At 32.1% G+C, this 15,950-nt stretch overlaps 1 protein-coding gene across 1 annotated transcript; it reads right to left on the bottom strand.

The window, feature by feature from the left end:
- Window positions 1–10,751: 10,751 nt before the first annotated feature.
- On the bottom strand, window positions 10,752–15,628 carry LOC123919032 (apoptotic chromatin condensation inducer in the nucleus). The gene is made up of 5 exons (XM_045971254.1): window positions 15,489–15,628; window positions 13,994–15,211; window positions 12,410–12,604; window positions 11,846–11,997; window positions 10,752–11,737 (listed from the first exon to the last, which is right to left on the bottom strand). Exons 2-5 carry the CDS (start codon window positions 15,180–15,182, stop codon window positions 11,054–11,056), a joined length of 2,220 nt encoding a protein of 739 aa, XP_045827210.1. The 5' UTR covers window positions 15,183–15,211; window positions 15,489–15,628; the 3' UTR covers window positions 10,752–11,053.
- Between the last annotated feature and the right edge of the window lie 322 nt (window positions 15,629–15,950).

Consider the following 15,950-nt stretch of genomic DNA (forward strand, 5'->3'; position numbering starts at 1 on the left):
TTTTTCTAGTGCTTATAAAATTCATGTAAAATTAATATTAAATAGAACATAATATTGAATTATTGGATGTTGGGTATATATCCGATCAAATTCTAAAGTATATGAGCGATCACCAATAAAGCGATCCTTTTCGAACCTAAGATCTCGATGATAAGGATCTATCGAGTCGTTGATTTCAAACCATCGGCGAATCCTGTCGAGGACAGTGGCGGATCCAGAACTAGGGGTGCAAGACTATCAATTGTAGGAGGAGGAGGAGGTGGAGGGGAAGAGGAAGAGGCACAACTTTGCGTGGTTCGTCGGGCGGCTTTCATCAACATTACCTTGTTCAGTCACACTCCCTAATTTAGTGTCTACTTTGCGTGTATTTGAATCATCCATCACACTTCCTGAATTAAAATGGAAATAACAGAGCAGTAAATTTCAGTCCCAGACATGTTCGCTACCTAGGGAGCGAACTCTTTCATGCATGCTCGCTACTTATGGAGCGAACTCTACCAGCAAAATATGTTTGACGTGATGTAAACGAAATGCTTTGCAAAACGAAAGAGAAAGGTTTTAGAGTAATATTACCTTTGCATTCAACTCACTGGGATGGTCGTCGATCTCTTTGATGGTTGGATTGTGACCTTAAACACCTCCTTGGCCAAAATTGTCGGTTTAGCAAGGGTTTGGAGAGGGAAAAACAAGTTGATGCAAGTGTGTACTGTTTCTGTCTGAAGGTTCACATATATATATATATATATATATATATATATATATATATATATATATATATATATATATAGAAAGGCGAACGTTGTGTTTTCAAAATACATTCTAGGGGGTGAAACCACTTCCAAACGGTCACTTATTTTGACCCTCGCTATCTAAGAGGCGGGCATCTGCTCGAGAGGTAGATAGCGGGAAGGGTATTATGATAATTTCATGGGTGACTGAGTGAATCTAGGGGGTGCGAAAAGTACAAATCATAAAATAAATCTTGGGCGCGTAAGAAAAAGTTGGGTCATGTGTGCATTTCAGAAGAGAGACATTTGAGCCACATGTGCAGTAAATAAAATGTAGGGGGTTCGAAATAGTAAAGAAAGAAGGGGAAGACTATTACCCAATAACAAATGGCAATTAGCCATATGAGTATATTTATAAGTTGTATTCACAAATTAACTATTACTCATTACAACATATAAGTAAAAACATGATAATAAAATTTGATGTATTTGGTATAAAATTTAAATCAAATGCATTAATTTTTGTTAATCAATTTTTATTTATATTTTAAGATAGAGGTAGTACTTCACTTACAAATTTGTTTAGTGGCAAAATTTTATCAGTTATTGTGACCGAAACCAATATCTGCATCATACTCACATATCATGAATTGGCTTTCCAAAGATGGAAGATTAGAGAGGGCACTAGTAGTCAAATTGTGCGTGATGGATTTAAAAGTTTAAGTGTACATTTTGGACGGAAACAAATCATAGGCCAAAAGTTTAAGTGTACATTTTGGATATTTTAGTAGAAAAAAATGACAGGTTATTAGAAATTCACACATATAAAATGAAGTGATTGAAGTTCGAATCTTGGTCATGATGTCCAACCTAGTAAAATAGTAATTTTGACATTTCTGTCAGTTGAACTAAGATTTGTGGACATGTATATTTTGGCTTTATCGACTCTTTTATGCATAATTTGTGTTTATTAATATCGTTATGTTTTAGGTGACTTAACCATTAGAGTTCACTTTGGGAAAATGCTTCAATTAATTAAGGTTATTTACTTCTATGAAGATTGCCAACTCGTGATGAACTTCCAAAAAAGGGTGTCCATTTTTTATTGGGTTCTACTAACATGTGCCCTAAGGGCACATTTTAAGGTGCATTTAATTAACTAATATCTCATTTAATTTACTTCAAAAATAGCAAGAATCAACTTTATTAATTAAAAGATATGGTTCACTATATTTATTACCTATTTTAAAAAATGCATAGACAAAAATATGATACTTGCCAAATATAATGACGTGCTTGGTCAAAAAAAAATTCTACAAAACTTTTTTCTTTTGTCAAACCTTTTTTTTTTAAGTTGAAAAAATAATTAAATTATAGTAAGTATTATAAAATTCTAAAACATATTAGCAATTCAAAAGCTAAAATAGTACTAACAATCGTTATCATTACAACATAATACTATAATACTCGATCTTGTTCACCGGAAAAGAAAAGAAAAAAAAAATACAAGTTAGCATAAATGAAGTATTACCAGGGGTACTATAAATCTGATTGTTAACAAACCAAAAAAAAATTGGATGCATATAATTGTGGTCGTATTACCAGGCATGTGATCATAAATCAAATTTGGCAGCATATCATATTTTGTCTTTCCAATTATTTTAAATGGGTAATAAATATAGTGACAATATATTTTAATTAATAAAGTTGATTATTACTATTTTTGAAGTAAATTAAGTGAGTTTAGTCAAAAAAAAAAGTAAATTAAGTGAGAATGTACCAAAAAAGAAGTAAATTAAGTGAGATATTAATTAATTAAATGCACCTTAAAATGTGCCCTTGGGCACATGTTAGCATTTGCCTTTTTTATTTTATTTTTTTTACAAAGAGGTGTCCATTTTGGAAGTTCATAAGTTGTCATGAATATTATGTTTTAGAGTAAAGAAAAAAAAGAAAATGATCATCAATAATTTATTTTATTTCTTCTTGTAATTTTTGGTGCAAAAATTTGGAAGGAAGTCATTAGTTGTGATCTTATTTAACCAGAATGATTTTAGATGGTAGACGCTTCTTCGCACGATGAATGTGAGGGGGGGGGGGGGGGGTGTACTTGAAAGACAATTTGACGTTTAACTTAATATTTGCGTGAAGTGAGAGGTTTAAGAGAGTAAGAATACAATACTCGACCTTTCTCCTTGGGAAGAATATATATAGCCCCAACGTGGAGCCAAAACCCTCAATGTGAGGGCGGATCTCGCGGCCTCAACGTTGATGGTTGTTGGAATAACGGTTGAAAAAATCATACGGTAAATATCAATCATTATGATGTCGACAATTATAGAGGTATCATCTTCTGACTGTTAAGCAAAGACATGTGACCTTAGGCTAGCATACTAATGGGCCGAGCTCGATGTCTAAGTTAGTCGGCTCGACGCCGAGTTTGACTTAGACCCGATTTTGCACTTTATACATATTTTAGCAAACTGGTTAAAGACAAAACGGTAAAAGGGAGAAAAGCTTGTTATGGTTGGCGGTAGGGTTGGCAAGATGGATAGATCGGATGAATTATGATAATAATGAATAGATCAAACAAATCCCTTAAATAATTTCTTTTATTTAAAACTCGATATTCGGTCATAGGATCGACTAATTCGAGAGAACCAATTCTACCACTCACTTGCGCGGGGAGGGGGTCCATTTAAAGTTAGAGTTTTTATTTGCTTTGTATGAACTAGCCCACCAGAATTAACATCAGGGAGAATCAAACCTGAGATTTTGAAAGGAGCATACTTCAAATACTCAAGGTTAGACCAAACCAAGTGAGTTAAATCCCTTAAATAGTTAACAATCAATTAATTATTAATTTTTTTTTCCAAAATCCATTATTAATTTTTAATATATAGATATTCATCTAAAGTGTAAAAGTTTCTTTCTTTAGATTAGAAGCTAATATTCTATTAACATGTATTTAACGCGTAAATTGTCGTTTTTGTGAGATTTTTATTGATTATTTTTTTATCTTCGTAAGTTTAGCTCAATTGTTAGAGACATCACATATATTATGTAGAAGTCGGAGTTCGAACACCAGACACTCTACTTATTCACTTACCCGCTAGGCTACTAAACCAAAAAAAATAAAAAAAATCTCTTTTTCATACTTTTTCTATTTTTTTTTTTGTTTTGTTTTTACCACCGTATTTACGGGGATCAATCCGTAGTTCTTTTTGCCAAATTTAGTGTCAATCACTACTAGGTCAACTAATGATTGATATACCTTTTCTATTTCTATTAATATTTGACTAGAACTTTGACCCATGCGGTGCATAGGTCTAATTAGCTGTAATATGTAACAATAAAAAATAAAATACAAAAATTCTAAGAGCATTTTCAATAAGAGTAGTATAGAGAATTTCATCGACTAATTATTCTATATTTGTTTATGTGCTTATTTTATATTTTATATATTTTTTAAATAATTTTGGAACCCCATCATTTTGTTTACTTATTAAAAAAAAATTGCCGATAACTAAAGGTTAAAAATTTGATGATAATTAGAGGTTAAAAAAACATTAAAGACACAATCAAGAACATAAACTTAAGTAGACATCCATAAATAAATAAAAATTGTGATTAATTCCGCCGTTCAAATTTATTGAAAACAGAGTTAACGGATTCCTAAATTTTTTCATAATTGAAGCACATGTTTTAGCGGTTGAAAGGTTTTATTGTAAGCTGCAATAAAAAGAAAGAGAAAATGAGAGCGGAAAAAAATTTGGTTTAGGGTTAGCTTATGTTAGCAAGCTTATAATATAAGAGATAAGAGATTATCGGTTTTTAATTGTTTAAATTGTGCAATTGAAATTGATGGTGCTTAATTGTCGTATGAAATCTTTCCTATGAAAGTTGATGGAGCTTAACACTTTGTGGACATAATTTAAATCACAATTGGTCTGCTAGTGCGTATTGTATCAATTGATCGTCAGTTGATATTAAATCTGCAATGTTAAAATCAAAATAATGAATGTGATTAGTGACATGACTATGGTTGTGTTTGATTGCATTGCAAAAAAAAAATTGATTTAGCAGAATTGAGTTTGATAATAACTTTCCAAATTACACGTGATAATAACTTTCCAAATCTCACATGATAGTTATTCTCTAAATTTATGATCCGGTAGAAAAAAAATCATTGATCAGGAAAGACATAAAAATATTTTGTGATGAATAATATAGTCAACAATAATTTTGATATGATATACTTTTAAAATTGATGGTACTTATCAATTATTGCACATAATTTTAATCACAATTGCCATAGTGGTTGGAAATATTGTCTTGCACCGAAGGGTTGTGGGTTTGAATCTTAGTCAAGACAAAATTGTATTATTTTTTAATAAAAATTGCAAGATAAAATGGAGGGAAAACAGAGAAAACAAATTAGGGTTTAGGGTTTGCTTGTGTATACAAGCTTATAATATAAAAGATTAGGATGTTGAAACATGTGTCCTTCGATAATCCATCTTTAACTTAAAAATAAAAAATAAAAAATTGATGCGGTTAATTATTTTTTTTGGTCAAGATGCAGTTTATAATTGAATATGCAATTAATTAAAAGTTCATTCATTCATGAAAGCTTAAGGTCATTTAAGTTATGATGCTATCCATATGACGAGATCTATGACGTGTTTGTTTTTGCTAAAAATACTAAGAAAATAATAACATCAATTTTTTGGTTTAATAATAACATCAATTTTGAATTTAAAATTATTTTTAGTATTGAATAAATTTGCGGATTGTTCGCACGAATCCAAGGAACAATTTGTTTTGTCTTGTACTCCTATAAATTATTTAAAATATTAAAATAACTTTTTATATATTAAATATTATAGACAACAAAAGTTGTTCATTAGTACACGATAGGAATCAGAACTTTATTCCGTAAATCATCATTAGTCGATATGCTTGATTTTCAATACTTCTATATAGTACAAAGCACTTGCTAAGAGTTACCTAATCAATTGAATACCAGTAAATTTCCCACAAACAATAGTATACTCATTTCCGCAACACATGGTTTTCAAAGTATGAAAGGGATTCGTCGGTTAACATTTTTGCATCCGGTTTGCATAAAATGGTGGGGGCGAATTGAACCTAAAATTTAGTGTGATACACACGCTTTAAAATTTATGTCCAATGTTCATCATATCGTTCATCATCTTCTTGTTCAAGTATTTGCAGCAGACCCCTCCAACTAAAATTCTAATCTATACTCTCTCTGTCACGTATTAAATATATTTAAATGTTATCATGTGCTATTTTGTAGTATACTATGTTATTTTTTCTGGTACTTACCTTTGGTAAATTACATTGACTCCTAGTGCTAGTGCTCCTCCTCCATAGTTCATAGGTGAAGTTATTGCAAGTACTAAGAGAAGGAAAATGGCAGTACCACAGTAGTTGTATAGATAATTACAATGAGTTTTGCATTTAAAAATATTTATGAGCCAACAATAATACTAATGCTACCTAACAAAGGACACAATATTCATAATATAGGAGAAACAATTTCTATAAGAAAAGTAAGACTGAATTAATAATGGAAGAAAAAAATATTTATAGTTAATTGTTAATTGAATAGAGATTACAAATATTTATAGTGTTACTATTTCATACTTGATGTAACTAACTTGTAACAGAAACTCAACCAACTTAGTCAGTAGTTAAAACTACACAACTACTTATCGAACAACCAATTTCTTTGGGTGACAAATGCTATGTAACTTATAAAGGAAGGAGTATCTATAACTTGATCAACTTTAATATATTTCCTTTGATTTAAAATGAGTGTCGTTTTAGGGTGAAAAAATTGTTTTAAAATGAAGGTCACTTTCTTTTCAGTGTAGAATTATTATTTGGATTATGCTAGCAGTAGTTAAGGAAATTAAAAAGGAGAAACTTCGTATTAAAAGTATCATATTTTATAGGAGTATTTTGAAAAGATAAATTTTACTATATTAACATTTTTCTTATTACTTTACTTCCAATTCTACCCTCCAATTAATTAAGTGTGCACAACTTCTAAAGTATTATGATACTAATAAATAAATAAATAAGGTTAGTTTAATAAAACTGGCATGTCACAATATCGTCACATTTCTTAATATGTATGTAAATATTTTAAACGACACTCATTTTGAAACGGATGGATTACGACTACAATTTTATGCTCTTGAATGTGTAGTCCTAAGGTGGTGGGCACTAGTAACATTAAGAAGTTGCTGAAACCCCTGAAATTGTGCAAACCAATAAAATGAGAAGTCAATTTTTGATGCACCAAATTATTAACTGCTTCACCTACATTTTATTTAAGAGGGGTCTTCATAAAATTTGCATGTCCATCTACAACTCATAGCAGCTGGACCAAACTCAGCTCTTTGGGATAGAAATTTATTTAGCTTTAAACCAAGCCAATCTTTTTTTTTTTTTTTTTTCACCACATGCTATCTACTACATGGATAGAGATAAAAAAAAAAAACTACATTTTTAAATATTTTTAAGGTTTAAATATGAAAATAATCCCTATAAATATGAAGAGTTTTATTTTAATCCTTACAGATATATAAAATTTTAATTGCTGTTTAATAATAATTAATCTCGTCCCCTTGAGTTTAGCTCAGTTGGCAGAAACATCACATGTATTATGCAGGAGTCGGGGTTCGAACCCTGGACACTTCACTTATTCACCTCTAAGATTGAATTTCTAGCCGGTAGACTACTAGACAAAAAAAAATTAATCTCTATCAAAAAAAATTATTGATACATAAGGGGAGTTTACCTCTTTACAATATACAAAATTGGGATCAAACCACTATCACTTAATTAAAGTTGTTGAGTCCTTTATCACTCAGACTAAACAGTTATAATTATTAAAACTTACATCTAAATATTTTCTACACTATCAGAACAATAAAATTTAGAATCTTACAATGTAAATTATGAAGATAATATCAACATTTTTATGAGGAATCACAAAAAGGAGATGAACAAGTTATAAATTACAAGTCCCTCTCTACATGCAAGAAACTTAATCTACAACATTTATAATCTAATTGAAGACACTTTTCTATAAATAATCATAAATATCTATACAAAATACTACTACCTCTCAATGAAGATAACAAAGCCATAAATTGATCATCATCAATTCCATCAAATTCCACCTGATTTTGAAGCAAACAATACTTAGAAGCAAAATCATCTGACAAAACCTTGTTCCTACAAAGTGGACAAGTAGCACAATATTGGTCTTGCAAAAACCACTTATCCAAACAATCCTTATGAAATGTATGTTCACAATTCAAGTTCCTTACAATGTCTCCTTCCTCAAACTCTGACAAACATACCCTACAATCTATGATCTCTGTTGTAGGCTTCTTTAATCTTCTTGTAGGGTTCTTCTCTTCAATGAAATTGAGATATTGAGTTGTGGTAATTGGATTTTTATTTGACTTTAGGTAACAAATGATAAGGATGAGTTCTATTAGCATATATGTTAATATGAGTATTGTTTTGACATAAAGTTGATATAAGATCTCAGAGAGAATTTTCATTGTTTGTTGCTGCTGCTACTACCGAATTTTCTGATGTATATGTACTATATTATTATTTTTCTTCCTTTATATACTAAAAGAATGAATACATATTGGTCAGATGCACTTAATTATAACATTTTGGGGAAGGAGGTTGTTAGTTATATTCATTTTTATTTGTATGTACTTGTAAAAGTGAGAAAATGTGGTTTCAATTATTTCACCTTTCTAAGTAAATTTTTTTAGATAGATGAGATTACAAACCATTGAAAACTTATCTAGTATAAAGTAGAGAGATTGAAGTTCAAACCTTAGCCATTACGTTCGATCTAACAATTTTGACATGATTTATGAACAACTTTTCTCAGTAATTTTTAACTTATGAATATAGTACATATTAACATGGAGAAAATCTTTTGTTTAAAAAAAAATGTAGAAAATCTTTTAAAGGGTTGTGTTGTTTCCCTTCGTCAATTGGTATGAATTTCACTGGAAATAAAGTTACTCTAAAAGTAGAAAACACAATAAGTCATTTATTTTTTTCTCTAGTGCACAAGAGTCATTGACAAAATTTTATTTTGTAAATTATCATTGATCCATATGTTTGACATGAGTGTATAATTCATGTTATAGTTTCCAAACTATCCTGTAGGGAATTCGTTCGTTAACCCTTTTGCATCTAGTTTGCATAAACTGGCCGGTGGAAACCGATCGAACCTAAAGCTTAGTGTGTCCACATACGATTTAGAATTTATGTGCGGTCACCATCGTTGTCATCATCTTATTCAAGTATTTGCAGGAGTCTCCCAACACAACAAGATCTAACAATTACCTCTTTCCTTATATATAGAGGCATGACTATGACTACTAGTAACAATCCATCCAATTTAAGCTAGGAAATTAAATTTTCTCAACAAATCAATAGATATTTGGTTTGAAGGAAAATCATTAGCGGCACAAAGACAATGATCTGGGAGTCCATCTCAATCACCAGCTAGCTAGGGGAGTAAGGATCATACTTTTGGAAATTTTGAGACCAAAAGTAAGCTATAGGGACCCATATAGTTCATCTTATTCCGTCAAGGAACAATACCAACATTAACTCCCAATATACTCCATTCGTCTTTATTTATAAGAGCTAGTTTGACAAAACACGAGTTTTAAGAAAGCTAGCTTTAGTATTAAATTGATAAATAAATTATATTGACTTTTCATATTTACCTTTAATAATGACTTTCCTATAATTAATAAAGTACCCACTTACAAAAAAGAATTAAATTTATTTAAAAAAATATATAAAGTAAATAAGGATAATTTTGAAAATAAATAATCAATGACATTGATAATTGCAAAAAAGTCTTATAAAAAGCGACAAATTTTTTGTCAAACTGACTCTTATAAATAGGGTCGGAGGGAGTATTAGTAGTATTAGTGGCTAGTTAGTATTTTATTTTTATATTATTTTTTATTAGGTAAATTTGGGTGTTTATAATCTTACTGGGGATATGTTAATTCAATATCATCCATTTAAATCTCGTGCATATGATACAACTACAAGGTTGAATGTCACATGTTGAATTGAAAATGAACCCAAATATGCTCATTGATGACTATGATGCTCAAAGTCCCACATTGAATGTGATATACCATCGTTTGCTTAGAAATCAGTTTTTTTGAAACTGAGTTACACCTAATATAAAGATTAAGAAGTTATACTAACAAACAATGAATGATTCTCACTCTATGCTAACCAGAAGCCATAAATAAGATTTCATCACATTCCAATCCATAGCTTTTTGGCACATTTTCCTTCTTTGTCTTTGGCTTCATTTTTCATCATGATCTTCTCGTGTTCAAATGAAAGTACAAAGTCATGAATGCTATTAGATTTTTAGTCTCTTTTCCCAACTCATATATAATAACTCATGGTATTATTTGATGAATCATGTTAAACAATACCCCGGGACAATGGTTAAAGAAACAAAAGTAAATCTTTTAAATAAAAATAATAATTTGTTTTTAAAGCATTGAATACAAGACTTTCAAAATTATATCGTCATTTTTTTTTTTTAATCATTGTCCCATAAGCACTATTCCCTTTATAGTCAATCAATCAATTATATAAAAGCAAACATCAAAATTTATGACAATCTGTATCCAAAAAGAAAATTATGACAATCTCAAATGAAATCAACAGAAAAAATATTTTTCAAACACAAATTTCAAATGCAATTGATTTTTTAAATGTTGCATTTCATATGGTGTAAGGTGTTTACTAAACGATGTCAAAAATCTGTTTGAATATAATCACCCCAAATCAATATTTCCTCATGGGACTGTGAACTCCGTGCTCACTCCTCTCATCTCTCATACATAGATAGAATGTCGATTATTATCTACGTAAGCAATTCGTTTCATCATATAACTAGCAGTCTTACGAACACAAATTAACATCGTCATTCCACAATTTGGTTTCATGCCAAAGGAAGTATATTATCTACCATTGGTTTTCAAAGTTCAAAATGTTTCTGTCAAGGAAAATCTATCACTCATGTCAAGTAGCTTTTGGTTTGTATAGTTGTAATACCAAAAAAACTTTGTCTCAACCTATGTAACAGTACCAAGAACCAGAAAATAACCATTGGCATAAGGGGGACACTAGCATACCTTCCAAGATGCATTTACAGAAAAAACTTAACTACTCCGACGGCAAACAATAACAAAAATCAACAATGCCTACTGCTTAACACTTCTGCTCTGTGCTGCCAGTTTTGCTGCAACTTGCTCTTCGGATAAAGGTAAATAGTAGATTTGAGGAGTTGCTATGGTTTTGCGAAAGACATCATCGATTGTACGAACAGGTCGATCAACATTCTCTGGAAGGGATGTTGGCAGCGGAAGCTGCTCTCTAGCAGCTGGCGGAAGCTCCGACAGTGATGGTGGAAGCCGTTCTCTAGCTGCTGGCAGAGGATCTGACAAAAGTGGTTGTGGGGGCCCTGACAAAAGTGGCGGCGGTGGAAGCCATTCTCTAGCTGGTGGCGGTGGAAGCCATTCTCTAGTTGGTGGCGGTGGAAGCCATTCTCTAGTTGGTGGCGGTGGAAGCCATTCTCTAGCTGGTGGCGGTGGAAGCCATTCTCTAGCTGCTGGCGGGAGCTGTGACAATGGTGGTGGAGGAGGAAATGTGACTGGAACTGGAGGCTGCTCCCTGTGCTGACAGGAGGAAGGCTCTGGCAGCGAGGTAGGTGTTTCAGGAGGAACTGTTGAATCAATGTTAACAGCAACATGAGGAGGAGGTCTTAGCTTCATTTGCACTTCTTGGGGATCAACATACTCAGCAACTAAAAGGCGTCCACCATGTGGGGGCCATTGAAGATTATAAACAGCATTTCGGGTCTCAGTGGCTTCTTCGACAGTTGAGTACTACATCACATCATTAGAAGATTACATAGAAGTATATATCATTAATAAAGCATCATCACAAAGGAACCTTACTAGTAGCAAAACAGAGATAAAAGAATTAAGCCTTACACTGACGTAGCAATGGGTTTTTATTTCGTCCATCCAAAAACTAGTGAAATTCCCAGTTTTGTCAAGTAGTTCATGCACTGCTTTCAAGGTAAAAGGTCGGAGGAAATGATCAATCCTGAGGGAATTAGTTGGGTGCCTTTGTGATGGTGGAACTAACAATGATAAAAAGAAACGCTGTTAGACTTGAAGCAACAGCGACATAAATCACAAAACATAAGGAGTAAGGATACCATAAAACCTTCAGCAATTTGTCAGCAGATATGTACAAGTATGGACAATCAACTAATGAATGATTATTTATGGTAAACAAAAATAGAGCAACTATTTTTTAGTGTATTAGATCCGCCCAATACGTGCTTCGCTAAATGTAACCGATTAGATTTAAAAAAGTTTGAGGAATTGTCTATGTTTTCCCTTTTTTTCTTATTTAGCGCTGCAAGACAAAAATTCAAATTTGATACTTTTTTTAACTAAATCAAATTTGTTACTTATTCATTCAATACCTGAAATAAGATAATAAATTCTTTATTGTTTACACCCCAAGCAGAATAAATGTTGACTTACCAAAGCGTTCTTTGGGCGCATCATTAATTGCTGAGGAATCAGACCGAGATAAATTGCGCTTGAAAGCATTTGGCTCACCCTTTGGTGCAGTAGCAGGTCTGACAGTAGACATTTGCGGATTTGAATCTTTAACTGTTTCAGAGTTCCACATTCTTTGTCGTTTTTTAGGCTGATTATCCCGAACTGATATTCGATCTGTGGCACAATTCTCCAAATAATTAAGAGGGGGAAGAAAAACACAAATGTTCTCATCATTAAAAACAAATGCATAGCACGACAGAAACACAGCATAAATTGCACATTTAGTTTCTTGTTTCTCCAAAGAAACGCCCATAACAAGAAATAGAGATTCGTCAAAGAAATTGTAAATGAAATACAACAAATTGATGCATACAAGTATCTAAAACAATAAATGTTATCATTTACATTATTGTCATAATGAAGGAATGGGCAACTAAATAGCAGATAAAATGAATTCTTGATGGTTTACCAAAAAAAAATGAATTCTTGATGCCTCACGTCTCTTTTCACCACGCTTATAACACAACTCGTTGTTGCCACTAGAACTGTGAAAGTAAAAATGAAAACATAGTGAAATTTTCTCGCAAGAGACTCCTTTGATCCATGGTCTGGATGAAATGTGATTTACGATAGAGTATTATGGCGTCATGTTAGCATATTTCACCCAGTCAGATAAAGCTTTATTGTATACTGAGAAAGAAGGGAAACATGCAGAAAAACTAAAGGAAAATTATGTTTGTATTTTATTGATGAAAAGATTGCAGTTGCATACCCTCTTTAACTACTAACTGGGTGAGTTCAATTAGTTACGATCAACTCTGGTTAGTTTAGGACAGCGGAATAACAGATTTTGGAATCTGTTATTCAGTTAGTTAGTCAGTTATAATAGAGTTGTTGTTGTAGACTCTTTGAGCTAAAAATATCAAAAAGTACAGCTGTAATAACTTTTAAAAAATAAAATAAATTGTTTCCTAAAAACACATGTAGATATTGCGAACAAGATCAAAAATCATAAAGAATATAATTAGATCGAATAAGAAATACATAAAACTTTTGAAGTCTTTTAAGTGAAAGCACATGATTAATCTCTATCAGAACCCATCAACATAGCAACATATAGCAGGTGTCTCTTTTAGTATTTTAGAAGTCAGTTGGAAAATCAAAACAATCTTGGATTGTCGTCGCGAATGTTATGTTTATCACCATTATTTAACTGTAGAATTAGTGAAATGTTTCCTATACAAAATCCAAATAGTTCTCTATAAGATTTATTTAAATATATATTTGTATCAAGAATTCTTATACAAAAAAAAAAAAACGTAATTATTAATTGTACATATTATGTGCAGTCACTAGTCTATGGATCAATTTCGAGTCTCCACATGAAACCAAACTCCCACACTATAAATGATATATTACAATTCAACATGATGAGAAAATACACAATGTATATTCAGACAGCCAAAGATGTAATGCAAAGTACACACCACTGTAATCAAATTTGCCAAGTGAAAAATGAAATCAAGAATCAACAATAAAAGATAAAAAGAAAACGAAGCATACCATGTATTTTTTGTTTCTTGACAAGGGAAACAGCAGGAATATTATTATTGTGGTCGGTACCGCCTTTTTCTGATAGACCTTCTCCCACCACAGCAGGACCACATTCCTCCTTCACAATAGGCCTTTCAACACTTTCCCCCTTCACTCCAAGTTCATCAACATTAAACTTAGAATCAGATTGCTTGCTCTCCGGCAAATCCTCTTCCATGGAATCATCACCAGAACTTCTATCCAAGTTTAACTTTTCTGGATAACCTACATCTTCACTGCTATTGGTCTTGTCCGGGCTTGGACTTTTGTTGTTACTGCTATTTTCCTCAACAGATGCCTTTTTCTTGTCTAGCTCTTCAACATCCATTGAATGCAATTCATCATAAACAGGGACATCAATTTTGGATGATGGTTCTTCCACCATCTCTGACCTAACAATTTCTTGTTCTAAATTGATATTATTAGCAATTATAGTATCATTCAGTTCATTCTTTTGATTAATCGACACACAGTTACTAGAAACAGAATCAGATTGTACTTGTGACCCTAAACTAGTGTTGACCTCAGATACCTGATTTTCAGAAAGCAAAGAGTCGGGTGTGAGATTCTCACACGGGGGCTTTATGTCACACTCCAGCTGGGGCTTTGACTCCTCGCTTACCTGCTTGGTTACAGAATCCTGATCATGACCATTCTGTGGTTCTGAAATACACGAATCCTCCTGACCACTGACTACTGTTGCTTCTGTTAAGACACTCTCGGAGACTGTCACAGCGGTCTCTTTAGTAGAAGAGTGAACTAAGTCCTCTGCCACATTTGCAGAATCTGCATCAGCTGATAAGTCCATATGATCCACTACTTGGTCTGCCATTGCACTACAATCATTGCCAACCAGCTTGGTGATATCACTCTTTCCACTGTCATTATTCACAACCTCCGGAATCATTTCTTCATTTCCTGTTTCAACTGGATGAACTTTGGCAGTGTTACCCTTTTCATCTGTATCAGAAGCATTTCCATTGAAACCACTAACATCATCCTTCTCCTTTTCAATGGCAAGAACTTCATCCAAACAGTTTATCAAATCTTCCTTTAAACCTTTCGTAGCTAGTTCCGTTCTCTTAAGCTCATCATTCAGCTCAGTAACTTTCAATTGATCAATAGGTTGATCATTACCGATCGGACATGTCGATGACATTATATCCAAACTAACTCAGCTACTCTAACCTGAAATCAGTAATAAAATTCACCACATAATCAACAACATATACACAACGAATGAAGCAAAATAACACATAACCATTCAGAAGAAACAGTGTTGAAAATCTGCACATACAAAATTGATGATCAAATCAAACGGCATTATGAAGCAAACTAGTTCATTCAAAAATCAAATGTTAAAACTGAACATTCACAATCAAATTCACATATGCATGATTAGGTATGAAAAATAATGATCTAAAGCGATAAACTGAAAATGAGAGAGGATCATTGCATTACTTACCAGTTAATGTAGCAGATTATCGTTTGTGGAGTGAAAAGAATGAACGAGGGTTTGATGAATGGGAAATGTGAAACCCTAAAATGAGAAGAGAAAATGAAGCATTAGAAGAAATGAAGCAAAGTACTCTTTCGTTACTGGAAAAAGTGGTTAAATAGAAGACTCTAGAACACAATGCACACACGGCATGCAAAATTAAATTCAGTCAAATGTTTTTATTTTATCCAAAGGCAACTAAGAAATTTGAGAAAAATGGTAATAAAGGGTAAAAATAAAGGATAAAAAAATGGTCATATTTTCCTTTTTAAATTTTTGGTAGAAAGAGATTTATTTTATTTTTTTATAATAGGTAGAAAGAGATTTTTATTTTATTATTAGAAGAAAGAAAATAATACTATATGCTTTTTGATGATGGATTTTATTTTATTTTTCGCGCCAATTTGTAACGATTTTGCGCGGTATTTG

The sequence above is a fragment of the Trifolium pratense genome, linkage group LG3, assembly GCF_020283565.1.
Source record: "Trifolium pratense cultivar HEN17-A07 linkage group LG3, ARS_RC_1.1, whole genome shotgun sequence".
NCBI lineage: Eukaryota > Viridiplantae > Streptophyta > Magnoliopsida > Fabales > Fabaceae > Trifolium > Trifolium pratense.